General features: G+C 40.2%; 1 protein-coding gene across 3 annotated transcripts in view; it reads left to right on the top strand.

Moving 5' to 3' along the window:
• Positions 1-20,059: 20,059 nt before the first annotated feature.
• The window catches only part of ATP9B (ATPase phospholipid transporting 9B (putative)), a 176,058-nt gene continuing 171,759 nt past the window's right edge, over positions 20,060-24,358 (top strand). The window contains exon 1 of one of the 3 annotated variants that reach the window (XM_042461414.1): positions 20,060-20,289. In XM_042461414.1, coding sequence (XP_042317348.1) covers positions 20,195-20,289 — 95 coding nt within the window. In that variant the 5' untranslated portion in view covers positions 20,060-20,194. The remainder of the gene's footprint in view (positions 20,290-24,358) is intronic. The other 2 variants (XM_042461412.1, XM_042461413.1) reach the window with 2 other exon arrangements.

Here is a 24,358-nt window from a genome sequence, read left to right as displayed (position 1 = left end):
CAGTGCAGTCCACACACACACACAGTGATGCCTCTGGTGATACGTTTGCCTTAGGGTCACCAAAGGTAGGAAATGAAAGCACAAAGAAACCACAAAGCCTTTGCTGCCTGGCTAAAATGTTGACATACTAGGTGCTATTATTCCAAGCTAGGAAACTCTGGACAGTTCTAAATAGGAAAACTCACATTCTTCTTTTTCCTCTTCTGTAGATCAAATTAATTGCCAAGTTATATACCTCTAAATACCAGTTGCTGACAATAGGAGGGAAAATTTATTGATGGGCTTGTGACCTTTCCCATAGGTTAGTCAGTGGGAAATAGAATTGGCCAATCCAGAAAGATTAGACTAGATTGGCTGATCCAACAAAGGTTCCTCTGATGTACTTATGCTTGATGAGTTCAAAGGGATTTATATTCATAGTCCAGTATGCCTAGGATAGCAGCTAATGGGGAACCTTCTTGAAACCTAACCACTCACACTTTTACATGCTTATATGCAGACACACTGCAGGCTTAATGAGCACAGCCAAGAAAGCGTACAGATGTGTAGAAACATGCATTGTCTAAAGTGGAGCAGCTAATTTCTTAGGGTTCAAGGCTGTGTTGGGTCCTCTTGGAACACACAGGAGCCACATCACCGATGAATTTGTCACTACCAAATCGGGTGCTACAATTACCATAACATTGGAGACAGCTCTTTCTGTTGTGGCTTTCTCTGGTTAATTTTTCTGGAAGACAGGAGGAATTACATATACTGTATTTCCATGGTGAATCTCACTGGAAGGCAGTTTTGTATTATATATCTGATGGGCAAGAAGATGTAGGAAAGCAATAAGGATTAGGTTTTTTATGGCTGGGGGATCTGGAATGCTTTTTCAGAGTAGAGGAACAAGTTGTGGTAGCCTCATTTTAACACGGGTGTCATCAAACAATACAGCAGGGACCACAAAAACAACTGGAAAGAGGACTGCATGTATCCCATATGTTGCCCTCCTCTGGTATGAGCTTATTTTTATATTTTCATTTGCACAATGTAGTTTCATTTGAACATTTGTGGGAGTTCCTTCCCCTGTAATACAGACAATTTGATATGAACAATGTGGTATTAAAAAGAGGGAAACAGTGAATGGCAAGGAATGGAAGTTACAGAAAGCAGGATGCAAAAGTACCATTGTTGTTGTTCACTGCCTTTGAGTTGGCTTCAACTCACAGTGACCCTGTGGATGACAGCACCATTCCTCTGTCTAACTGAAGTCCTTTCTAGGAGATATTCCCTCTGTTTTCCAATTCACCACACATCCTATAAATATGACTCATAAGCTTGTATTGTCAAAAAGCCAAGATTCCATGCTAGGCATATGAACACTTAAGCAATGTTGGCAATTGATATAATTTCTGCTACTATGGCCCAAAACACACTGCAGAAATAATCCAGTTTGACATCAGTATAACTGCCCTGACTCAATGCTTGGGAATTCTGGGAACTGTAGTTTTATGAGACATTTAACCTTCTTTGTCAGAGAGCTCTGGTGCCACAATAATTCACAATTCCCAGGATTCCCTAGCACTGAGCCAGGGCAATTAAAGTGGTCTCAGACTGGATTATTTCTGCAGTTTTTCGAAACAAAGTGGTTGCCTTTCCATAGCTTGCCTTTCCTACCATTTTACTCATTTGGCAATTGTTTAATTTTCTAAGCCGATCGCTAATAAGGTTAAGATGGATTGCTCAACACTTCTGATCTATAGCTAATGCAGTTGTTGTCATTCCAGACATCTTGAGCTAAATGAGACTGCAGTTACTATTAGTCTTTCATTTTACTCAGGGTGAGTGCTCAGATTGTATGAAGAGTACAGAATTGGAGTCTTCTGTTCTTGCAACAGGATTATTTTAAAAGCTGTGCAGGTAACTACAGCCCTTGAATGAAAAGGCAAACAAAGAAAGGACAATTGCAATATAGAATACTTGGCTATTGTTAAGAATGTAACTGATTACCCTGGTCTAATAAAAGATCATTGTCCTGCCATTATGAAAACATCCTACATAGGAATTAGGTTTCTATTAGCTGCACCTGGCCAAATTTCATGGAAGTATGTATGAATAGCTGCTTCTCAAGTTGTGGAAATCTGCTTTGGCAGTTAACTAGGGGAGAACATCCACAAACACATTCTCTAATATTCTCTTAAATACTCTCTTAAATTATGTCACAGTTATGTAGTTTTGTGGTTCACTTAAAGCAGAAAATGGGAAAGTTACTTTTTCAACTAGAGATTCCAGATTCCCCCATCCAGCATAGTTGGTTATCTGAAATGGTGAGGCAGGACTGGGGGGGGGGGGGGGAGTTGCTCAAGGGGGGCATGGGACTTGGAGGCTCTGATCCCTCCTCCAACTTCTCCTCTTCCTCCTCTTCCTAAACTTTTTTTGTCTGCTAAATTTACACATGTTTTGAGTTAAATATTGAATTTATTTAAATAAAACTGTTCTGATTTGAACAATGCTATTGCCTTATAAAATGTTAAAATATGAATATACACAAATGTGCGAATGAAAATATGCATATGAAATAAATAAAATATATTTATTCATATACTACATCAAGGGGAGGACTGATGTCTGCATGTAGGTGTAAAAAGGAGTACCAAGGATAAAAGGTTTTGGGTACAACTGGATTATAATTTAAATAAACAAGACTATTAAGAAATAATTTAATTCAAACCAATTTAAATGGACATCCATTGGAGTAATAACACAAAAACCAGAGAAATAGAACAAAACTCACTGCTTTTATATACTTTGTCCTTCACAGCCACTTCATTGCTGAAAACCTATAGGTCTTTGCTGATGGAAAGACAACATGGAGAGGGCCAACCAAGCTTCCCTTGGAAGAGAGTTTCAGGCCTTGGGAGTTAACTATGAGCAAGCAGCATACTATTGCTGAATATTGTCCTTGCGCATACTCAGGAAAAGTGCCTTTGAGAGTGGTGGGACCAATATAAGGGCCTTTTTTCTCCTGTCTCTTCTTTTCTCTTATAAGAAGCAGTCATTCTGTCTTAAAACTGCTGCTTACCTTCATTCCAAATGTGTAAATATGACAACAGGGTACAGGTAGAGGGAAAGGTTTGGCCTGCTGGCTCTAGTTGTGTAGTTCTACTTAGCAAAGTTCAGACATCTTCCTTGAACATGTCTTATCCAAAATCAGACCACTGGTCAATTCAACTCTATTTATCTTTTCTGACTGGCAAAGGCTTACCAGGGTTTCAGATGGTTCTTTCCTGTGAACCATCTGGGATTTAATGTGGGACATCAAAGCATGTGTTCCGCATTGAATTATGGTCCTTTATCGAAGGAAGATTTTCCCCCATTGGAGTTCATAGGGTGAAAGAACCATTTAAGAAATAATATTGGATGAAAGATCACAACTCAATGCCACAATCTGTTTTGGTCACCCTGGCAAACCAGTTGAGGGAGAAAAGTATATAGATTGACACAGAACAAAATATAGGCAGATAATTAGACTTCCACTAATGTTTAGCAGGGCTGTAGGTGACACAGCTCTTGTGCTTTTCATTTTTTATAAAAAGAAAATTGTGATTACAAGAATAGCGGATTTGGCCTATCATTGTGCTTGTAAGATTCTATAATGTCTTCTTGGCTCATATTTTACTATGCCCTTTTCAAAAAAAAATGTATAAGTTTGTTTCATGTTGATTCAGTTCAGATGTGACAAAAAACCAAGTTTTGCTGTCTTGACAAAATACATTTTACAAAACAGAGTTTGCCCTTAAAGAAAAATCTTCATTTGAAAGAATACACAAGCTTAAACATATTGTGGCTAGTGTATTTAGTGTGGTTTATTGCAAACTAGAAAGAAAAGCTTTTGATCTCATCCACTCGCAAAGGAAATAGGCTCACTGATGTTCATCATCTTAATAATGTATGTTATCTTAATAATGGATTGTTCTTACAGCTGAACAAAATTTTCTAAGACAGGATCTGAGGTGTTCATTTGTCTCAAAATATCTAAAATTGTAGGTTGGGAAGCTAGCATGAATCCAATTACTAATCCCAAAGGAGTTGCACCCATTTATTGAATCAATTGCTGAATTGTAAGTCTACACATGCAAATTCCATTAATTCAGTGCATTTGCTTTAGCTGAGACCTAAACTGGATTTAGGACACTGTTGCTTTAGTTGCATTCTTGTATTTTCATAGATCCCATGGACAGCATTATGGTCTTTTATTTTAAATCACCTGTGTGATATTAACAATTGCCTTTGAATATATGAATGCAAGTTAGTTGTTGGCTTTATGGACTTTTCCACTCACAGTAGAGGTCTCAAGTGTAATTTCTGATAGTTTCCTTCTGATGTAATTCTCTTTACCCTTCAACTGTACAAGCGACATTTGAACAGCTAATAAATTCAGCAGTTTCATTCTTGAAGTTCACATCTATCATAATTTAGGTGTCTTGCTAACATTTTAGGAGCCTGGAGACAGATTAGTCTATTCTACCTCAAATGCCTATGGAAACAATCCATATTTTACTTTATTCTGATTCCCAATAATAAAACCATCGGTACATATTTCACCTAATGATCTTTAACATGGCAGGTGCAGATGTTAACATTTTCATGAATTTGTTTTTTCTATAATGTAAAAGATCAAAGCACAAATAAGAAGGTGCCTTTGGGCATCTGCTAACTTTTGGGCACCCAACTTCACTACTTCCAGAATATCTGTAGCTTTGTGGGCCACATGGATTTATGCATTAATTAAATAGATTTGTGGATGTTCAATGCATTTGATTATTAGAACCAAGGGATCTCAAGTGATGATCCCAAAATGTATTGTCAACAAAATGGATACAGATTACTTGACATTTAAAAGATATGTACCATCTGTTGATGACATGCCCTTTGAATTTCTATTAAAAGGTTACAGTCCTGGCTCTGCTTACTCTTAAGATTCAGTGCATCTTATGATCAGTGGTTTGCACAGATTTTCTTTTTTTCCTTTTTTCTTAAAGATTTAGAGGCAATACAACACCAGTAATAGGATGCCCTATAACTCTTGTTTCACAGAACTTGATGCTATCTATCTATCTATCTATCTATCTATCTATCTATCTATCTATCATCTGCAGCATGTGTGTTGGACTAGGAGACCAGGATTCAAATCCCCACTTATCCATGGAAACCCACCAGGTGATCTTGGGCAAATCACATTCTCTCATCCTCAGATGAAGGCAAAGTCAAACCCCTCTGAATAAATATTGCCAAGAAAATCCTGTGATAGGTTTTCCTCACAGTTGCCATAATTGGATATGACTTGCACGTAACAAATCTGCTCATCATCCATGTCTGTCCAGAATTTTGGAGTGTGCGATTCCTTAATTGTGTAGAGGATATTATATAACAGCTGTTTTTGGACGCAGGAGACTGCAGAACTGGAAAGAAATCTTAGTCCATTCAGACATAATCCTAAATCCAATGCCAAATCAAATCCAGGCAACAAGGAAGGCAGCACATTTTTCTTTTCTCTGCAACCCTCCTTGCCATCCAAAAAGAGAGTCCTACAAGTCCCTTAGCCCCCTGGAGCGGGGGGGGGGGGGGGGCATGGGGAATTTGTCTCTGTCTCAGTGTCAGTGGCTGAAGTAGTTCCAACAGCAAAGCACTTTACTGGATTATGGCCATTATTTATATCAACTATAGAGTGCAGAAGGAAATAGGTCTGCTTTGCATGAGTTCCTACAAAGCTACATTTGGTTGGAGAAATGTCCTCCATATCCTGCAGAAACACAAATCAAGACTACTATCTAGCAAAAAGCCTGACAATGATACAAGAATCTCACTCCTGCCTTGCCAACAAGAAATCTTGTATGTTCAATTGCTCACATGGAGCTTAGATGTTTCTTGGTGTTTCTCACCCTATTCTGACATTACTCAGCTAAAATGTGGGGGGGAAATGTATTAAATACTGATTAAATTCCTCTGGTGTGAATACAGAAGTTGGAAAAGTTCCTTTCTCTTTTTTAGACCAAAGGCTATTCTGATTGGTAATTTTTGGGGGGCGCATATCAATCCATCATTCCTCCCCTCCCCACGCCATTCTTATGAGATAAAGGAAATAATGAATTTATCAACAACACAGGTAGCGCCTGGAGAAGATAAATTTTGAATACTCAGATATAGGACACATACAAAAATAAACAAAAAAGAACAGGCCTCTTTTCTAGCTGAAAACTGAGGAGACAAGCTCCACATGCTCTGAAATGGTCAACAATTTATTCAGTACTGTATTTTAAAAAAAGCCCAATGTGTTTCGGCCTCAGTGAGAAAAGCCTTCTTCAGGGGCCTTCAAAAGAAATAACTGGAGTTGAAAACACTGTCCAAAACACAGACCCATACAGTATAAAAAGCTCTATACTCTACAGTCCTGAGTTTTGGAGTGTTTTCAACTCCAGTTATTTTCTTTTGAAGGCCCCTGAAGAAGGTCTATTCTTATTGAATTAGCATTGGGCTTTTTTAAAAAACAAAAAACAAAATACTGAATAACCATCTCAGAGCATGTGAAGCTTGTCTCCTCACTGTTTTCTGCTTTTCAATGTACTTTTCAATACTCTCTTCACTACTCTTTTCTAACTGGACCGCTCTCGGCTATGAAGTGGAAGGTACAGCTTTTTATAAAAGGGTATTTTAAAATATGAAAAACTTCATACTCATCATTCTAATGCCAGTCAGATTAATAGAAATGGTGCACCATGCATCTGTATATTCTATTGCCCCAAAATTCATTGTTCAAGCACCTAGGGTGGGTACACCTTTAGCAGGGCATTCCCAATACTGGGAATGAAGATCAAGTCAAAGACAAATATTAAGCAATATGAAGCTCTTTGTAAAACAACACTTGAAATATGAAAGTCAAAATGTTGTCCACATCAGACAAATTGAACAAGCTGGGATTTGTAACATGAATGTGGAATTTGACTGTGCACCTAAATATACAAAGGCATTAGAAAGAGGATGTAAGGTCCCCCTCCAGTGCCACCCCCCCCCAACAATCTGGTAGGAAGTTATTGATTCAAGACAATTTAGCTGCCCCAGTTGTTCTAGCATCTGCCAGGAGGTTTCTTGCTAAATAAACTTCAACTTCTGCTTTCATGTGTGCTGTGCTGGTGGGTTGTGTAATTATTTTTTTGTAATAAAAGGCTCCTTAAAACATCAAGAATTACTTCTAATCTGAATTACCCAAATTCCACTCTGGGAATATATATCCAGATTACCCTATGTTACTTTTGAAGAGGAGACAGATGTTCATGACTGTGAAACAGATATTTCAAGTTATTGGGTTGTGTTTTTTTCCTCCAGTTCTGCCGCTCTCTGCTCAGCCAGACTTTGGATACACAGCGGTAGGCATATGGACAGTTTTTTAAAACTCTGATGAAGTGAATGTTTGCACATCCGCAGTGGCAGGAGAACTTTTCATACTGACAGAAACACTGTACGTACTGCTATAGTCCCCTATTTGGCTGCCAGTTTGAGAGAGAAAGCAATCTCTTGTCATAGCCATTCAAGCATAATACACAGAGGTGAAATTCTGCTCCTTCCCAGGAAGGTGAGGCTTTGAAATACCAGCAGACAAAATGAGACTGTGCTGAAAATGTAATAAAGTAACAGCTATGGTGGTATTGAGGGAAGGAAGTAAACCAAATCCACTGATAATCGAGCCATTTTGAAAACACGTTGGACCAGCACTTACTAGACAGGCTCCCAGAGTAGTTCTTTTGTAAAGCAAAATAAAATATTTTATAGATTTACACTCTCTCTTTTAGAGTGCCTTCTTCGTGGTATAAAACCAGGAAACCAGTTTTTGGAAAAGGTCAAACAATAAACATAAGGATTCTTAACAGCTAGTCATCACACACATATTTATTTTTAAATTACAGTATTCCTATTGGCGAAGACGGTCATTCAGATGAGCAGGACCCAAATCTTTTAGGATTTTAGGATAACAATAACACATTAAGTTGCCCCAGGAACAAACTGGTAGCCAATGTAACTGGTGCAGAATAGATATAATATGGTCCATTGCTGTGCTTCTGTCAGCACCCTACATTTCACAAATAAAAACTGGGACACGTGTGGCCGAGCAACATCAGAGTGTAGTCAAGATGGTAAAAGTTATTAATGGCTAAGAGCAAATAAGGTAGGAGAGGCTGTAAAAGGATTTTGCAAGGACAGGATTCCATCTCTCCTCTCCCCCCACCCCCATGAGTTAATGGAGTGCAAACTGCTTTTGCACTTTGGACTGTTTGCAGCAAGTACGCTGAGGACAAAGGAGGAAAGTTGGAGGGGGAGAGAGAAAGAGGGAGGGGGACATTTTAAAAGCATCATAAAAAGTGGGATGACAGAGCAGTAATCAGGACTGTCTCTGCCAAATGGGGAAAGTTTGGAGGCTATGCATATAGAGAACAATAATATTGCTATACCCAGTATCTGATTTGTCTGGACTGGGTCACAAACTGAAAAATACACAATCATGTATGTTTCACACATATGTGTTGTGTGCCTTCAAGTCATTTCTGACTTATGGCAACCTTAAGGCCATATTATTGCCTTACCCCATATCATGGGGTTTTCTTGGCAAGATTTGTTCAGAGGAGGCTTGCCATTGCCTTCCCTGAGGCTGAGAGCATGACTTGCCCAAGGTCACCCAGAGGGTTTCATGGTCAAGATGGGAACTGTACTCTGGTCTCCAGAGTTGTAGTCCAACACTCAAACCACTACACCACATATATCCATATGGAATCAATCCCAACTGACTTCAGAAAATATGACCTTCAGTCCTACACATTATTTATTTATAAGCTCTAGTAAATTCTAAGAAATGTCCTCTTAGTTATAGAAATATATGTAAAAATAGGATTGTAGGCAATCTTACCTGAAAGAAAGCCATATCAAACATGGTGGAGCTTGCTTGTATTTAAATTTATGTAGATTTATGCTGTTAAAATCACAGACTTACAGAGTAATCCTAAACACATTTTCTCAGATATACATTTTACTGGCCTAAATCTGTTAGTCACAAAGAGGACAGATCCATTCAGTCAGCAGTAACATTTAGACTCAAAATGCTTTGGGAGTATGGCATTCAAACAATGCATGTCCCCGAAGTAGCTGGAAACTGCTCCAGAATCGTGATCCAGTCCTTTGGACTAGATTTTTAAAAAGCAGATTAAATCTGACGCCTGGTGGTGCTGGTTTGGGTCCATGGTGTGGCCCATTTTGGGAGTGGGCTGTGCAGTCACCATGGTCCCAGCCCAAATGCAGCCAGAGCAGCCTCTGGCCACTCCTTCCAGGCTGTCTGTTAAGTTGAACTGATTCAAGGGGTTTACTCTAATTGGGACTAAAAATTGAATTTAGGCTAGGGATGGGAATCAATCATTGTTGGACTGGAAATCCCAGCATCCTATGCACTATAATCAATGTGAGGAATACTGGGAGCTGCAGTCTAAAAACATCTAGAGCAGTGCTTTTCAAACTATGTGATATGAAGGACCAGCAATTTTTTTGCAGTTTTGCCAAGCACCGGCAGCACTAGCTACAGTTGTTGTTTCTTTCATTCCTGGAAACTCACCAAGGACTAATAATCAATAGTTCAAGGATTGACACTTGTCCAGGAAACAGCATTTTGAGTAGCATTGATCTAGAGTCCTGCATGATTCCAGCCTGCTTTAGACCACTGAGTACAATGGGATACACTTCCAGGGTTAGGCTTTCTGCACTGTCCAGCTCTCACATCTGTGCATGGTGCTGGAGAAGACAATGGCTTGGATGATCCTCACTTTAGTATTCATGGTTATGTAAGGGTAATGTAATAAGCAACCTGTGAGATGCCTCAAATTGTAGTGGAAAATACTTGAAGAGGTTAAAAGTAATTGCTCAGATACGTGAGCAGAGAATAGAGTTGTCAGGTGTCCCTTACATGAGGGCTAAAAAGCTTGTCCCTTACAGGACTGGCTCATGTTCCTTATTATGAGGGATGGTCCCTATTTGAAGACTGAAAAGCTTTCCCTTTTTATATATACTGAATTTATTGTTTATTGTTATTGTGTGATTTCAAGTCATTTCCAACTTATGACGACCCTAAGGAGACCCTATCATGGGGTTTTCTTGGTAAGTTTCTTCAGAGGGAGTTTGCTATATTCATTCTCCGAGGCTGAGAGTGTATGATTTGCCCAATAGACTGAATAAGATGCCAAAAAGTTCTTTCTTTTGGGGGCCCTTCATAAAGCAGAAATAAAAAAAACCCTGCGTAAGGGAAATACCGTGTATGCTGGAGCCCCATTGAAAACAATGGGGCTTATGCCCGCGGCCCACAGGCGCACACATCATTACTTCTTCCGGCGTGCGGCTTTCAGTGTAAGCTGAAAGTCGCGTATGGCATGCTCGCATATGACAGGGGCGCATTGTATTTTGAAAAACTGACAGCACTAGCAAAGAATGAAACACATCCAATAATACTTTGCATTTCTGTTTTCAGTATAGTCTGATAATTGTATGTATCACATGCTAGAGCTCACTAGTAACTGGTGATAATAACAGTAAGAACTACCAATTTCTATTTTTGGGAAGTGTGGTTGATGTGTGCCACATCTACATACGTAGCCCATTATACTGTGAAGTGAAAACATTCCCACTGACACTGCTGATGTAGAATAATAATCTTAGAGTGTAACTTTGTATCCTACCCATATCTTGGGAAACAGACAACATCTGGAATAAGTAAACATTATGTCTGGTCTTGTGAAATATTTCAAAGACTGCATACCCAGACTTTTAGTATTAAAAATAATGAAAGCCAGTGGAAACATTTGTGTTATGACACAAAGGAAAACTTGTTAATGTATTTATTCAGTCAGCTATTAATAATGAATCTCATGCCACACTTTAATAATATTCAGGAGATATATATATATTTTTATAACAACAACAATTTATTCATGTAAGGCACAGTGACCATTACAAAATATTACAAACAACAACCCTACATTTCACTGGACCATAACTTGTTAACTTAAACATTAGTAGGTCAGGCAGCAGAAAGTCAGCAGCAAAACAAACTGATGTACCATTTCATCTACAGCTTCTCATCCCTTTTATTTTTACTACGGATCTTTTGGACAGCCATAGCAAAGGTAGCAACCTTAAGAGTAATGAGTTTAGCACTCTCTGCTAGCTGATCACAAATAATGTCATGCTGCAACCAGTAAAGATTATGTTTAAAGTATTGCCAAATATTGGAATAAACAATGCATTGTATCCAAGAGGAAACATTGCACTAACAGTGCAATTTTATCTGTCTCTATTCCAATGTAAGAACTTAGCTGAATGGGACTCACTTCCAGGAAGTGGGTAAAGGATTGCTACTGAGAAAGGTGGTTTTTTAAAAAGCCTACTCAGAATTGCAGATTTCAAAGGTTTTATAAATATAAATATTGTAACATTGTTAAAATTGTTTATATCTTTTAAGAGAATTAGTATGCTTTTGATAAATTAAAAAGATTTAAAAAGTGAAACAACAAATAAATTGACTGAAATAAACTGACTTCAGTATAAACGTTTCTATTACTTCAAGAACCGGGCTTCCAAAAATATGAGATATTAGTACAGGGCTAAAAGGCCAGTATTTTGGACATGCCCCAACTTGGCATGGTTGACAATGAGAAATTATGGGAGTAGTCCAAAACAGCTAGAAAGCAAAATATTTTCAGTGCCTACCTTAGCATGATAGAATGAACTCTACTTGGATATGACAACAGTATGGAACATTAGCTTGCAAAATGAAGTGATTATGTTACTCAAGGGATGGACCTAGTACAGTCTGCAGGGGCCCATTTTCATGGCCCTCAGGTCTACCCTGGGTTCATTTTTAATTTTTTTAAATAAATATTCCCCAAAATGCCCTCAAGGGGTATGGGAGCATTTTTGCCATGTGTTGGAGCGCCCTCCAGGGCATTTTAGGCTCAGGAAAGCCCTTTTAAAAACACTCTAAATAAACTAGGAGTGACTAGGAGTGGTTTATACCCCCTGGACTCCTAGGGGACTAATGCATCCCCCTAGCTCCCCACCCCTGTGCTATTCATTACTCTTATCACTCATCAGGACACTTTTTATTACTACAGTCCAGAAAGAAACTTGGTGGATTACTCATTAGTAATGTTACCATTACAGTTAGTACTGTGCCATTAAAAATACAGAATTCCCCTCTGTCTCATTTCTCATCAACTCAGTTATGAGTGCTACTATGTCTTCCCCCACATTTGCACAAGCATAGCCTAGCAGTCTGTGCATCTTTTATATACACTGCACACAAAAGCTGTGGATGTGTGTACAGAAGCAGACATACTATTCCTGCTTTTGGTTTACAGCCATGGAAATGATACAGCTGCAGAATGCCTGTATCACAGGTTTAGTTCTGTGTAGATTTTGAAAAAAAAAACACATTATCCTGAGAACTAGGATGCCCTATCCTTGTGTGTGAGGGTCATATAACATCTAGAAAATGATGCCTCCTATGAAATCAGGCAGCTGGTTGTTTTGCTTCTTAAAATCACTACAGTTGGCCCTCTTTATCCATAGATTTGGCATCCATGGATTCAACCAAACATAGGTTGAAAATACTCTCTCTCTCTCACACACACACACATTCCAAAAAGAAAAATCTTGATTTTGCTGTTTTTTTATAAGAGATGCTATTTTAGTACACCAATGTATATAATAGGACTTGAGCATTCACAGATTTTAGTATGGAGTGGTCCTGGACCAAACCCCAGTGGATACCAAGGGTCCACTGTACAAGAAACATGAATGGTAAGCTTCATTACAGAAGAGGCATCCTTCTTTTACAGAGAGACAAAGCTCCCTTTGTTGCAAGCTACACAGGTACAATTTACATACATATATATATATATATATATATATATATATATATATATAGTTTCAGAACATATATTCAAATGCAAAAATATGCAGATCTCATGGGTTTCAATTCATCCTATTAAAATTCTAATCAGGAGATACCCCTTTTATACACAGACACACACATTCAGTACAGAAAGGCCAAGGTTTATACTCCTATCATTCATTACAAGATCATTCATCTAAGAATTGCACAAATCATCCATTATTAAACAATAGACACTAGGCCATCAATGCTGAAAGACATCAATTCAGCTCCTATTGTGGTTCTATTGATGACTAGATAAACCAAGATGGAAAGTAGAGATTGTATTGCAGACACTGCAGCAGAATGCACCCCCAAAGGTTAATAGCTTTCCCTTGCTGTACATTTGCTTCATTTTAAGATTTTTGAGATGGCGTTACACAAAACACACTATAGCAGTAATAAACTGTGGTCCATAGCTTTTACTTACATATAGCATCTAAACTACAGGGTTTCAAGTTGGTTTTAGCTGCAAAGCAAAAGCTGCTGCAAGGAGAAGGCTTGAAACAGATGTTGGACTAGCTGGAAGCTTTTATTAGTGATAAATGCAAACTGTTGAAATCTGATATGGACAGTTCTTAGGTGCCATTTTTCAGTCCACGTTTCTCTCCATACAGAAGTCACAGCAGGGGAGAAAATCATTTAAGTTTTTATCCCACATTTCATCAACATTGTTTTCAGAGTGGTTTGCAAGATTAAAAAGTACAGATTAAAACTACACGAGAATGCAAATAAAAGGTAAGTCAAAAGATAAAAGAGCAACAGCAGTGTTATTACAGCACTTAGAAGTACATAAGAAGTATTTACAAATCTAATGTGAATAACATGGGCTATGTGTGGTTCCTCAGTGAAAACCATGTTGGCTTCAGGAGATTCGGTCAGAGAAAACCATTCCACTGGCATTGTGCAAGCATCAGCAATATTCCCTTCCCATTTTGTTGCCCCAGGTTCCACTCAAATAGGAAAGAAACATAGAAGATGATTGGCAGATGACCTCATAGCATAGGTAGGTTAGCAAAGGAGTAGGTACATAATCATTAACCCAGGGGTAGGCAAGCTTTTTGAGCCGGGGGCCGGGTTGCTGTCCCTCAGACAACTGGGGGGCCGAAGCCAAAAATTAAATAATTAAATAATTTTTTTAAAAATTAAATAAATAAATAAGCCGGGACAAATGTAGGACAATATTTTCAAATGGAAGACACTTTTGCTGATTTTTTAAAAAATGATAATATAAATGCATGTTTCGGAGGCTTCTATAGACAATTGCCTCCCTTGGCCGCTGCTTGCCCCCCTTGCCTGCCGCTTGCTCCCCTTGCCCGCCTCCTCCTGATAGGCCAAAGGCTCCGGCGGCAATTGGCGGCAGGACCGGGCGGGGGCCGGTCCCAAGGCCTTGCTGGGCCGCATCCGGCCCGCGGGCCGCAGGTTGCTTACCCCTGCATTAACCAGTAAACCGGATTACAAATTCTTAAGGGCTAGTTCTAGTCACCACATAAGATCACAACCAAGGCATTCATAAAAAGGGAGCCTAAGCTGGCCCCACTGTGTTCTCCATCCCTAGACATGCCAAATCCCTCTCTATGCAGGCAGTCATTCAGAAACTGGCTGAACGCTAAGGAGATGGATGGCATTTAATGTGTAGAAGATATAGTTTTTAATTATTATTTTAGTAAATATGCTTTTAACCCATTTAATTCAATTGTGTTTTAATATATCATTTTGTCTGGTTCTGATTTTTCATTACCTGTATAATTTATTGTTCCTTTTTAATCCCATGGTTCTGGGAGAGGGGTGGATACACAAAATAATAAAAATGAAATGGAATCCTTTCTGCTCCAAAATCAAGAAGGTAAGACTATTTATTCTCAAATTAGATCTCACCCATTCCTGCCCCAATTAGTACAGTTCCTTGCACTAATTAGGACGCATTTATAATCCCAGAATTGTTTCCAGTTAGTGACCAACTGCACAATAAAAGAGGCCAGTACCAGTGAGGATAACTTCTGTTCTCCTTTAGGGAGCAAGAAATTCTGGGCTGGGGAAAGAGAGGGAAGTAGGCTGTTGGCTTGCTTTTGATAGAAAGAAAAGAGTGCTATCAGCCTTTTTGTGTGTATTGTTATTTTCAGATGGTCCTGAGAAGAGAGTTTAGTAAAATCTAGGGCTGAGGAAATAGGTATGGGCCTTGGCTAGTCCTACCAATTTAGCTTGATCGTTTGTGGAACTTCTCAGACAGCAGGCAAGAAACAGGATTTTCAAATCTACTTCGGGGAGGAGCACACAGATTTCTGCTTAGGAATTCTGGCTTTTATCAATCCAAGGATGCAATTGATACCTTTTGTTTTAAGGATGAAGCATAGCTAAGTCTGCAGTGGAATGCAGCATATAACCTCGCCAGCATTGGGAATACTAGCTAAACAATTTGAAGCATGAAGCAAAAGAAAAATACCATAACTTATCCTATTGAAACTACAGGGGAGATTAGGTAGACAGAGTAATTACCTGAATTGGAATTCAGCCAGGATACTGGGTCCAAGCACACATATTCTCGCACAGAGTAACACACAATGTTTAATGGCTATTATGTGGCCAAGATCTGAGTTTCGCATCTGCTATCACAAGATGTCATTTCTTTTCAGCCTTGTCTTAATTTAAGAATTATATATTACAGCCAAATCATAGACATGCTTTAGCAACATTTCATAGAACCTTCTTCAGTGTAATCAATGTAAGTAATTTACTAGATAAAAGAATGTTAATAGCAAGGACTGTATAATTTGTGTGGCTACAAATTGCACCTGTCTTTCAAGGAAAGAAAGAGGCACCGCTGTGCTGGAAAAGTGGATGGGGTGCAAGGTCAGGTGTAAGCACTTCTGCTTAACATGCAGCTTCTAGAAACATCCATCCATGCTTTCAGAAGAGGAAATTATAGCTAACAAAGTTATTATAATAATTGTTGTGCCTTGTCTTCCCAGTGGGCTTGATAAGGCAGTCATAATTGAAACCTATAAAATATTAATTGGAAGGTGTCTAAAATGAGTCCTTTGGAAGTGCAAAAGTTATACTTGTGCTGTGTGACTTTGAGTACACGCGGTGGGGGGTTGGCTAAGTGACTCGGCTTCAAATGCTGTATTAACGCATATAATATCCAAGCCTAGGCATCTCTTGCTAAAATGCAGTGAACATGTACAAGAAATTTAATCTGGTCCTTTTTGCACCTATAATAGGTGTGGCCCTCCAAAAAAGACCAAACTATTGAGTTTGACTGAAGGAAACATTAGTGTAAAAGGAAATATGCATGCTTCACATTCTCTATGCTGGCCCATAAAATTTATATTTCCTTTCAGCTCATCAGTATAATAACAGAGATAGAAAACAGAAATTGAAACTGCATTCATGTCAGGAGAAGGTTGGTCCCAAGGCTAAATAACCCAGCCACTATACATTGATACCTTTGAGCTAACTTCAATTCACAATGGCCCAAACATAAATTGGTATTTGAGTGTCCTTTATGGACAGGTGTACAATCCAGGGTTACATAATAATCTGGCATGCTTTCCCTAGTATTGTTGTATTTTCTTATGAACCATGTCTTCGCATCATGTGGCCAAAATACAATAGCCTCTAATTAAACATCTTGGCTTCCATGGAGAGTTCAAGCTTGAGCTGTTCAGGACCCATTGGTTTGGTTTTGGGTTTGTTTTGTTTTTGCTGTCCACATTATCCTTTGCACTCTTTTCCAGCAACAAATCTCAAATGAGTTTATTTTCTTCCTGTCAGCTTTGTTCACTGTTCAGCTCTCATATCTGTAGGCAGTGATGGGGAATATAATGGCTTGGATGATTCTAACTTGAGTGCTCAGCTGTATATCTATACTCTTTAGGATCTTATCCAGTTCTTTCATAGATGCTCTTCCCATTCCTAGCCCTCTTCTGATTTCTTGACTACAGTCTTCATTCTGATTAGTTTGATCCAAGGTATGGGAAAACTTTGAACTATTTCAATTTCCCCATTGTCTAGGTTAAATTTACATAGATCTCTGTGGTTATTATCTGTTTTCTTTATGTTCAGCAGTAAGCCTGCCTTTGTACTTTTTTCTTTGACCTTCCTTAGTAATTGTTCCAAGTCAGTGATGTTCTCCGCTAGTAATACAGTGTCATCTTAATATCTCAGATTGTTGATGTTGCTTCCAACTATCTTCACTCCTCTTTCTTCTAAATCTAAACCTGCTCTTTGTATGATATTTTCTGCATGTAAGTTGAACAAGTAGGGTGACAGAAGGCAACCTTGCCTGACCCCTTTTCAGATTGGTAACCATTCTGTTTCTCCACATTCTGTTCTAAAACAGTAGCCACTTGTCCTAAATACATATTTCTAATCAGGACTATCAGATGCAGTGGCACTCCCATGTCTTTAAGAGCCTAAATGAAAATATAGTGTAAATGAATTCAAGTGTTATATGGACAAGCTGGCACTAAGCAGAAAATTGTGTCCAAGATAATCAAAGGTCTGGAAACCAGTTCCCATGAGGAATGACTTAGGAATCTGGGTATGTTTAGCTTGGAGAACGGAAGACTGAGAGGTGACATAATAGCCATCTTTAAATATCTGAGGTGATGTCATGTAAAAGACGGAGTGAGCTTGTCTTCTCCTGTTCCAAAGACTAGAACACAAACCAATGGATTCAAATTAAAAAAAAATTACAGCTTCCATTCTTTAAGAGCTGATCCTCTGTGGAATAGATTGCATCAGCACATAGTGAACTCTTCCTCTTGAGAAGTTTTTACAGAGAGGCAGGGTAGTCATATCAGGAGTTCTTTGACGATGCAGTCCTGCATGGTTGGATTAGATGGCCCTTCCAGCCCCTTTCATCTCTGTGATTCTACAAGACAGAACACCAGCTGCTTCTAGAAGGTGAAAACTGGGTTGGAATAGATGGGAAGCAAAAGTAGGTGTCTAGGAATAAGATGCCGTGCTAACTGATAATTACCTCTACTATGCTCTTGTATATATGTAGTATCTGTTCTGTTTACACACATACAAAGACAGCATAGCAGAGGCAAACAAGTTTTCAGTTGCAGTGCCTGTTTTGTGCCGCTGTTGCTTTTGCACATGGACTGTAAATTTAATCTATGTCTGTTTAGCTGCTCACAAGTAGAGCCAAATCTGAGGGCTTTGCCATCTTTACTAGTTCTCTGTCCATTTTTAGGCCTAATTCAAAGTAATGGTTTTGACTCTTGGAGCCTTTCATGGTTTGGGGACATTCTATCTTAAAGGGCCACCTCTCTCAACATCCATTCATCCCATGCTAGAGCTCAGTGGAAGAGATGTATAATTAAACTACATTTAGACTGTCCATGTGATACTATAATTTAAAGGTATAATTTTAATTTTGGTAGTTGTTTACATTTAGTGATATATGGGAATTACAATGTACAAGTAACATTGCAAAAAACATTACTAAGGATTCTGAATGGTGTATGGAAGAGGTCAATGGAGGGGGGTGACACCATGAGTTACTGCACCAGGTGACGCCAACCCAAGTGAACCACAATGGTATATATTTCTGAGGTGTGAAAATATTGCTAGATACAGAGCTCACTTCCTGAGGTGCATGCAGTGATTGAGGCAGTGGTGTGTATTATGCAGTTCCCTGGATATTGTTAAACTATGGCCTGTTACAGACTGCCAAAATAAAGCTGCTTCGGGTCTCTTTGGAGGTATGCTATTTAAATGATACATGCATCCTAAGAATCCGGAAGCTGCACCATAGTTGCTCTCCAGTGCTTAGGAATGGAGTGTGGCTTTGGCGTGACGACCTCCGGACTCTTAGGACCCATGCATCATTTAAATAGCATACCTCCAAAGAGACTCGAAGCAGCTTTATTTTGGCAGTCTGTAACAGGCCTATATCTCCCAGCACTCCTAGCCAAAACAGTAGTCCAACAGACATCTGGAGTACTGACTTATTCTGCAGTAAGGGAAGGGCCACAGCTCAGAGATAAAGTGGATGCTCTGCATACAAATACAAAGATGAATTGCTGTTAATTTTATTGATGTGTTTTTATATGTATTTTAAGTATTGATGTATATATTTTAGCGGACTGTAATCCCTCCTTGATCCATCTGGGAGGGGCAGGAAAATGTAAATAAATTATTATTGTTGTTGTTGTTATTATTATATACAAATTCAGTCCCTGGCACTTTTACAAAAATCAGGGCAGGGCAATGGTGGCTCTCCAAAGAGACGATATGGAGCTATGCCCAGAGATCTCTAAGGGACAGTTAGAGTGATTTGATTTAGCAGAACTATTTAGCGGCTTGAGAGTTGAACTAGACTATGGGATTTGTTGTTGTGATGTGCCTTCCAAGTCATTTTAAGGTTACAGCAGGGTTTTCTAATAATGTCCAGGCAAGTTTCTTCAGAGGGGGTTTGCCACTGCCATTCCGAGGCTGAGAGAGTGTGACGTGCCTAAATTCACCCAGTGGATTTCCATAGCCAATCTGGGAGGCAAACCCTGGTCTCCGGAGTCAACATAGGCAATGGCAAAGAGTGCTGGGAGTTGCAGTCCAACAACATCTGGAGGACTATTGTAATAATAAATGTAAATGGCACCACTGGTGCCTCCAGCCCTACCCCACCCTCAGAAGTGCCACAAGAAGCCCCTGTCATGCCTGACAACACTGGCATTGTCACTCCCTCAGGGCTGAGTGAAAGCTCCAGTCCTGCCACACAAACATGGCAGAGGGTCCAACCTTCCCCTCACAGCAGTGCTTCTCAACCTTTGGGCCTCTAGATATTTATCTATATACATAGGACTCCAATTCCCAGAAGTCCCAGCCAGTAGCTTCATTGTTCAGGAATTCTGGGAGTTGAAGTCTCCAAACAATAATAAAAAACCCTAGAGGACCAAAGGTTGAGAACCACTGCTTCTCTTTCCTTTCCCTCACTCGCTTATTTGCCCCGCCCCTTCGCTTTCAACTGCCATTATGAGAGACTCCGCCTCCGCGTTCGAAGGCGGGGCTGATTGGCTGCTGCTGCTGCCGCCTCTTCCTCCTCCTCCCTATCCCTCCCTGGTTTTTCTTCTTCTCCCGGCCGCTGGTGACGTCGTTGCCGTCGCGCGGCACGGCGGCGTGACGTCAAGCGGAGCGTCGGCGATGACGTCGACTCGGGTCAAGTAGCGAGCAGGAAAGAAAATGGCGGACCAAATCCCCCTCCACCCGGTTCCGCGCAGCACTCAGCGGAGGGCGGCTTACTATACCCACGCCTCCGGCGCCCAGAGGCATAACAGGTACGTTGGAAGGGCGAGGGCAGCCAGGTCGCGGTGGGGCGGCTTCCTGGCTCCCTCCAGGGGCCTCATCCCCCAGGGCTTGGGCAGCTGCTGCTTGGCCCCTTGCTTTCGGCTGGAAGTCGGGAGGTTCTGGGGTCAGCGGTAGGCCCTCCTGTCCTCGAAGTTTTAGGGTGTCTCCAGCCCAACTCTAGATCACCGGCCCCCAAGCTGTGCCCTTTAAGAGGTTTTGGACTTGATCTCCCAGAAGCCTCGGCCATGTTGGCCAACAGCATGGCATGCTGGGAGCTGAAGTCCAAAATCCCTTTATAAGAGCACAGTTTGGGGACCGCTGTTACAGAGCCATATGCTGTTGTTTAGCGAATGACTGGAAAGGTTTGTTTTTCAGAGCAGTAATGGTCCCTAAACTGTGCCCTTTAAGAAATTTTGGACTTCAGCTCCCAGAAGCCTCAGTTATCTTGGCCAATAGTCTGGGATTCTGGGAGCTGAAGTCTAAAAGACCCTTAAAGAGCACAGTTTGGGCAACTAATAATAATGTAGTACACCTGTCCCTCTGTATTTGTTAGGATTAGGGGCACAAAGCCCCCTTCCCCTGAGTATGGAAAAGCCACAAATAATGAAAACACTGTGTTTTTACCTGGGAGGACACCTCTCTAGGAATCTCTAGGTGCTCCAGGGCAACTCTATGGTCAACATCCAACAGACACCACTGACCATAGAACTGCACTGGAGGAGCTAAAAAGGCCTAGAAGAGTATTCTCTCTTGGAATCTCTAGGTCTTTCAGTGCAACTTTTAGTTCAAGTTGACCACAGAGTTGCACTGGAGGACCTAGAGATTCCTAGAGAGAACTTATTAATCAAAGCCGCAAATATGGAGGGATGAGTGTAATAATAAAATGTATTTATATCCCACTCCTTCGAATGATCAAAGTGGCTTACGTTAAAATAAAACAATAAAATACAATATTGATACACTATCGTATAATAGCATTATAACCCTACCTCTCCCATCAGTAGTCATAAAATACAAATAAATAATTAAATAATTAACAACTATTCACAATAACCAGAGCAGAGGCAACTAGGCGTTCGTCAGCAATCGTGTCACAGATTGTTAGGGTATTGATCTTACTCTGGAAAGGCCTGCCAGAAGAGATAAGTCTTGACTGCATTTTTGAAGCAACCCAGACTGGTGAGACATCGAATGGCATGCCATTCCATAGCTTGGGAGTGGCAGAGAAGAAGGTCTGAGTAACTGCAGCCAGCCTCGTCTTAGCTGATTGCAGTAATTTTTTTTATTTGAGGACCTCAATGTGCTGGGCGAATTGTGTGGGAGAAGGCGATCCCGCAGGAAGACTGGACATCCTGTAGGTATGTGGCTGAGGCTGCTGCCCCACTGTGAAAGTAAAGCAGTTTGACCCCACTTTCTCTCTCTTCCTTGGGCATTCTCAGGTTTGTAGTTCGTTGGGAGCTTTCTGGCTGGGAAGGCAGCCTGTCTCACAAAACTGCTTTCAAAGCTTCCCTGGCCTCTTCATCCTCTTTGAATTCTCCAGACAGTGTTGAACTGTACCTCCCAGCATCCATCATCAACATAGGCAATGACAAAGAGTGCTGGGAGTTGCAGCCCAACAAAATCTGGAGGACCATTTTAATAGGGTTGCCATATGTGATGCCACTGGTGGCCTCCAGCCTACCCCACCCTTTGAGGTACCACAAGAAGAGCAGGTCATGTTTGTGTCAAACTGCTTTGTCCCTGCAGTGTGGCAGCAGTCATCCTCTGCTCTTTGTCTTTGGTCACAACCAGTTTTCCTGTCTGCTGGAGTTCAGGTTGAGAGGTCCTTACAGTGATTTGCTTTTCTTTTTTTAATTTAGATCAGTGGTTTTCAAAGTTTGGCCCTCCAAGTGTTTTGAATGTCAGCTCTCAGAAGCCCAAGCCAGCCTGGTCAATAGTCAGCAATTCTGGGAGAAGAAATCAAAAGCATCTGGAAGAATAAAATTTGGGAACCACTGATTGAGACTCTGTTGAATATGCCCTCCTTGCCACTGAGAACTTCCTTCTAGGATTCAGAGTCTGGCATGACAAGACGTAAAGGGATCTTGTAGCACCTTTGAGACTAAATGTGCAAAAGAAGTTGTAACATAAGTTTCGATAGACATAGGTCCAATGCATAATGCAGAAATAATCCAGTTTGAGACTGCTTTAACTTCCCTAGCTCAATGCTAAGGAATTCTGTGAACTGTAGTTTTGTGAGACATTTCACCTTCTTTGTCAGAGAGCTCTGGTGTCACAATAAACTACAATTCCCAGGATTCCCTAGGGCAGTTAAAGTGGTCTCAAACTGGATTATTCCTGCAGTGTGTTTTGGATCTTGGTCTACTTTCCTCAGATGCATGGAATGAAATGATTCCCAGGAAGGACTTTTATAATTGGTCTGAATGAATACCTATGGGAATGCAAAATGTCACCTCATCACCATACCCACACGTTTTGCCTTTCCATGGGTATTCAGTCTAGAAGACATTAACAAGATTTTCTTACCTTATAGGAGTAAAGGGGCTATGGTGCAGTGTGTCACACTTCTAGAAAAAAGAGTGTCATGGGTACTTTCATTTTAAAAGGAACTATGGTGGAGACCAAAATATTGACAGTAACCTTTAGCTTGTAAGCCTGAGAGCAGAAAACCATCTAATTAACTCTGGGAGCCTTGTTGTCTCAAGAGTGGAATATAAATGAATAAAATAAAATCTGCACTGTAGCATCTGATGGGAAGGGCAAAGAGGAGCGGCAGTCTTATAATTCTCATCAGGGCACTGGTATCAATCTCTAAGTGGTTTGGCATCTGGATGATTGAAGCAGTGCTTCTCTCTATATGTAGTTGATTAAGAACTGAGGTTTTCTAGAGAGAGAGAGCGAGAGAGACTTCTCCTTTTTGTACCAGTGAGGGCATTACAGTTTCTGAGGATATGAAAGGAGGCCTTCTCTGCTGTGGTGTGAGGCAATAGAACACCCTTTCCTATGATACCTGATTGGCACAGATGCTGACTTCATCCTGGTACAAATTTAAAATGTGGATTTTTATGAAAGTCTATGGGGGTCTAATATTTTAGCCAAATCTATACATGTAGATTATTTTTTACTTTTTAAAATAATTACATTGTAGAGTGGGCCCTCCACATTCACTGGCATTAGGGGCACAGGACCCCCGTGAAAGTGGGAAAACTTTCCACTGTTTTTTAACTTAAGAAAACACCTCTAGGAATCTCTAGGTCCTCCAGCATGACTCTTTTGGTCAGCTTCTGGCAGAGTCATGCTGGAAGACCTAGAGATTCCTAGAGAGAACATATTAATCAAATCCACAAAAGTCAAAGCTGCAAATGTAGGGGCCAGACTATACAATATGTTTTTAGATGATTTAAATAATTTAAACTGATTTTATTGTGTACTGTCCTGCGATCTGATGATGTCGGGCAAAATATTAATAATGCACAGAGATCCTGCGTAACATAGTGGTTTGAGTGTTGGGCCATGACTCTGGTAGGGTTGCTGTAAGTTGGAATTCACTTGAAGCCACATAACAGTAAATATTTCATTCAAATAAAACAATAAATTGTAATATTAGGGTTCAAAATATTTAAATTCTTCTTCATGTTATTATTTTCTGAAAAATAAACAACTTCAACAGGACCTGTTAATGCGGAACCAGTGCAGGATAATACCTATTTTGGTCTCATAATACGAGTGCTGGGCATTTGTAGGAGATTTAGTGGTTGGAAGAGGAATTCTCTGTAAATATTCCCCTGTCTATTTTATTTCCAGACAGATTCCAAGCTAAAAAGTGGTTCAGGAGGGGAGATGGGAGAATAGCCTAAAGTAGCATTTCCAGAGGAGATGTCATGGGAAGGGTCAAATCCTTTCCTTCACTGAATTTACCCTTTCTACTTTCTACCTGTATTCATAGGCCTGTTACAGACAGCCAAAATAAAGCTGCTTTGAGTCACAGTGGAGGTATGGTGTTTCAATGGTGCATGCATCCTAAGAGTCCAGAAGTCGCACCAAAGCCACGCTCCAGCC

Source organism: Sceloporus undulatus, chromosome 4, assembly GCF_019175285.1.
Source record: "Sceloporus undulatus isolate JIND9_A2432 ecotype Alabama chromosome 4, SceUnd_v1.1, whole genome shotgun sequence".
Lineage (NCBI taxonomy): Eukaryota > Metazoa > Chordata > Lepidosauria > Squamata > Phrynosomatidae > Sceloporus > Sceloporus undulatus.
The sequence above is the reverse complement of the archived record's forward strand: the minus strand, read 5'-3'. Positions and strand labels throughout refer to the sequence as shown.